Source organism: Fulmarus glacialis, unplaced genomic scaffold (genome assembly GCF_000690835.1).
Source record: "Fulmarus glacialis isolate BGI_N327 unplaced genomic scaffold, ASM69083v1 Scaffold50794, whole genome shotgun sequence".
Lineage (NCBI taxonomy): Eukaryota > Metazoa > Chordata > Aves > Procellariiformes > Procellariidae > Fulmarus > Fulmarus glacialis.
In genome coordinates, this window is record NW_009210863.1 from 1 (window position 1) to 4,694 (window position 4,694).

Here is a 4,694-nt window from a genome sequence, read left to right on the forward strand (position 1 = left end):
AACTCCGTTCACCACAACTCTCTGGGCATAACCCATCCTGGAGTGGTTCAGGAATTAGGAGAGGAAATCTTTGCTATCAATTTTTATGTCTGTGAAACCAAGGAGAATGGAGACATTTCAGAAGTGCAGAGAGGGCGAAACACAATGCCTATCTTTAAAAGGCACAGATAGCAGGACCCAGGGATTTACAGACTTGTCAATCTCATTTAAATACCTGGAAAACATGACAGCAAAATATTAAATAACCAGTATATCCACATATAGAGGATAATAAAGAATAACAAAGTGATAAGGAACTGCCAATATAAACTTGTCAAGAATAAAGCTGTGTCAGACTAATCCAATCTAGCCTAATGATAAAGCAGAAGCAATAGATCAGGCATATCTGGGTTTCAGTGAGGCTTTTGGTATTGTCCTATATTCCATTGTGCTGACATATGAACAAATAAAGTGGCAGAAAAATGCACTATAGGTGCAGGTGCTCTGCTATGCCTGGAAGGGCTCAAACAAAAGTAAGATTTCTAACCAAAGCATTTACAACCTAGAGTAAGTTGCTTGCACCTGGAAGATGAAAAGAGGACATAAATCAGAATATTGGCAATGTTGCATAGCATGCACTGCAGATGGCATTTGCTTTCAGTATAGAACAACCAAATCCATATCCAATAGACCTAAAAGCTCCAGATAACCAGTGTCACCAAAAGCATACATCACTGGTCGGGTGTCTACAACATGTCATGCTGTGTAATAAAGAGGCTCCACCAACTCATTCCCCAGATGCTGGTTGAAAACATTCAGAAGTCAAAAGGATACAGGTGTCTCAAGATTGAGGTGGTTCTAACAATGACAAGGTTAATGAAAAGGCAGGATAGAGGATGGAGATATGTTCCTGTAGTTAGATATGGGCTTGAGAGGATGAACTTGGAGAATGTGAATATTTATGTTGTTTTCCCAGTTTATGCAAATACTGTCCTTTGCTCAAGTTATGAAGGATTGGAAACGTGAGTTACTGACATTTTGGTTTGTGTCCATTAGTCCATTTTTAAGTTACCTTGTCTTTCAAGGTTCTCAGTCCCACTTGCCTGTTTTATCCAGTTGACCTGTCCTGCCTGACACCTCCGTTATAAATTTTACAGCGTAGAGAGTCTCCTTTCTTACTGCCTTTACTGTACTTAGTAAAATGTGGTCTTCATCTTTGCTTTTGGTTCTCAAGCACTACAGTGCTTAATTAAAACTAAGTACACAAAATATGACCACCATTTTTCAGTAATTCTGCATCCAACAGCCAAATGTCTGTATGCATATCGAGCACTGACGCTTACCAACCAACAAATCCGGTAACCAGAGAACGAATGAGAACCCCATCCTTTCAGGAATTACAAATGTATCCCCTTTTTACTGCCAAGTTACCAGCTGAATCAGACAAATGTCTTAATCAAAAATACCTCTGAAAAGCTTCCAGTCAAACCATAATATAAACAGTGGTATTTTAAAGAGCTGGAAAAAGACAAACAGTATTTCTGTCACTCAGTCCAGAGAATTATATATACAGATCTGGGAAGCCAGTCTTGTATTTGAATAGTATCTCAGCATTCATTATCTCAGAATCACAGTTAACATTTTAACAGTACTGAGTGGATGTTGGACGCTCAACTTCTGTTTGGTCTTAGTAACATTTAAGCGCATATCTGACATTTATGCCTAGAAATAACTCCCTGTGAGACCCCAGGCTGTTTTGACCCATAGAATATTTACAGTGCAGCACCTGATTTTCAGTGTGCTCTTGCACTCAAATTGTCTCATTACAGCCTGTCTGCAGGGAGGTCCTGGATTACATGATGGCCACCATCTTTGCCAAACTGCCAACCCACCCACTGCAGACCTATTAAAACCAAGTTCCCTTACAAAGATTCAACCATTTATCTCTCCTGCGACTTGCTTGCAGAAAGAGATCGTAACACAGAGACACAAACACACAGGTGATTTCCATGAGAATTTGAGAAAGCTTCATTGCTTGCAAACACTGATCCTTGCTCCTGCAGCTTTCTCAGTGCAAACTAGAGCTGCAAACTAAATGTCTGCTGTGACAGTCATAATACTGGGAAAAAATATGGTGTTGCGTGAGGAGGAAACACCACTGAATTCCACCCAATTGCTTTACAGGAGAGGGTGTAAAATGTTGAGGGACATGCCACAGGACTAGCAGCTTAACAATGAGACTCACAAGGTACATCAGCCCTTTAGGAGACTATGGCTATCGATAGACAAAGATAAGAAAAGAAAGTAACCATCAACTTCCTCAAAGAATTAAAAAAGACTTGGTGCAGCTTGGTTCTAGTGAAAAGAGACTGGTAAATATTCTCTTCAGTTAACCTGTTGACTACAATGTCTGCTGTTGCTTTATCCCTCTGTTTCACCCACTTAAAGTTGGTCCGTGCCGTCCCTAGCAGTTTAGCCTGTGAAATTCTCTGCAAGCATGCAGGGCGTCTACAAGAAAGCATCCCAGAGAATTGTAAGCCTTTTCAAAGCCACACTTTTTAGGACAGTAGGAAAAGCAGAAGCAGCTTTTCTTATTGTGCCTTTTGCAGCAATGAGCTAGATGTAGCAATCTAATGTAATCTTTTTCTCTGCACAGATATGGTTTCCATCACAACTGAAAACGTTACACAGCTTTACAACATCATGGCCACCCAGGAGCTCACAGTCAGTCCAGCAAATTTCCACAATAATTCAGGAGTGCATCAGCTGCATCAGTATGAATGTATTACTTCAGATGTGTGGAAATGGCTACAGGATTTTCAACCCGGATTCCTCTGGTTTATATTTATTCTGGGAGCAATAGAAAATTCCTTTGTCCTCATAGTCCTGTGTTTCCACAAGAGTCACTGCACAGTGGCTGAAATTTACCTGGCAAACACGGCACTTGCTGACCTAATGTTAGTCTGTGCTTTACCTTTCTGGGCCATTAATATTTCTAATAAGTTTCAATGGCCCTTTGGCCTGTTCCTCTGTAAAGCTGTCAACATAATGAGTAATGTGAACTTTTATTCTAGCATTTATTTCCTTACACTAGTGAGCATCGACCGCTATCTGGCCTTGGTGAAAACCATGTCTCTTGGACGGATGCGACGAACTATCTGTGCCAAATGGAATAGCTTTGTAATCTGGATGTGTGCGTTGCTCATATGTTCACCTACAATGGTGTTCCGAAATTTACACTATTACGAAGAATACAACATCACAGCCTGTGGTCTTGTTTATCCAGCCAGCTACTGGGAGCCTGCAAACAACTGCTTGCTGAATATTGTGGGCTTTGTGATCCCGCTCTGTGTAATTACGTATTGCACTATGCATATCATCAAAGCCTTACGAAGTAGTGAGCTACAAAAACTGAAGTTAGTCCAGACAGAGAGGAGAGCCACCGTGCTGGTCCTTGCTGTGCTCTTGCTGTTCATCATTTGCTGGCTTCCATTCCAGATCAGCACGTTCATCGACACAATCTGTTACCTCATGCCCACTTTCAAATGCCTGAAAGAAATCAATGACATAGTGACCCAGGTAGCTACGTATTGTGCCTTTAGCAACAGCTGCCTGAACCCAGTTCTGTATGTAATTGTCGGGAAGCGCTTCCAGAAGAAGGCTGTGGAATTCTACAAGGACTTGTTCCCAAACAGGTGCAGAAAATCACAGTCTGTGCAGATGGAAAACTCCCTGGACACTCTAAGAACTTCTATTTCAAGTGAAGACCCAAGGAAAAAGTGTGTTTTCCCATTACCACGATAGCACAACTTGTTCATTGCAGGAAAAAAGCCTTCTAACATATCAGTCTCCGCTAATATCCGTCTGCTGCTGGTCCACAGAATAAACATGTAGTAGTATTCATCATCTATGGGAAACCAATGGTTTGATCTTAATGGAAACTCCACACAGAGACCTGCTTCTAATGCTATTGGACATTTTTCATGATTGAATCCTACATTGTAGCATACTTACATTTTCATGGCTGAATAATATTTGATGCATATATCATTTGAAATGTTTGCATTTCTAAGGTGTACATATATGTACATACAGCTCTCTAAATAGATCCCCAATATAGAAGCTATTGTCAGGATTGTGAAACTGCTTATGGTACCCATACAGTTTGTTAGGCTAGATTTTTGATAGGAGGGGCTTGTATTTGAGTAAGCTCTGGTAAATGAATCCTGTAGGGCTATTATTCAAATGGATTTTTAGGTGTGGCCACCTTCTGGGCTTTTACTTTCTCTGTCAGTCATCCAAAACTATTTTGATTGTTTGATTGACAGGCTCTGCCTTTTTGCAATTGCTCTGCCCCTGCTAGTTACAGGTTTACATCAGCTTGTACGTACAGAAGGTAGCTCAATAAAGGTAAAACAGTAGCAGAAGGAAGGCTGCAGCTAGCTGCATGAAGTTAGCTGAGTTTTCTTTGTAGCAGGAGATTCTTTACCCCTTCTGCATCGGGGTAAAAGCATTCACTTACTCCTTTTGAGTGAGTGAACGTTATTTACATTCATACCTACACTTCAGCTGAGAGACTTAGGTTTAATATTCACAAAGCATAATTAATATTTGTAATTTTATTTAATAGAAGCATAAAAGCTCAGCATGACTGGTATAATCTCACAAGTAGAAGAAACTGAGAATTTGAAGGAGAGCATCACCTAACTGCCTTA

General features: G+C 40.5%; 1 protein-coding gene across 1 annotated transcript; it reads left to right on the plus strand.

Moving 5' to 3' along the window:
* The first annotated feature begins 2,637 nt into the window (after positions 1–2,637).
* BDKRB2 (bradykinin receptor B2) lies at positions 2,638–3,783 on the plus strand. Its single transcript, XM_009577293.1, has one exon. The coding sequence runs from the start codon at positions 2,638–2,640 to the stop codon at positions 3,781–3,783; it is 1,146 nt and encodes a 381-aa protein (XP_009575588.1).
* Positions 3,784–4,694: the final 911 nt, after the last annotated feature.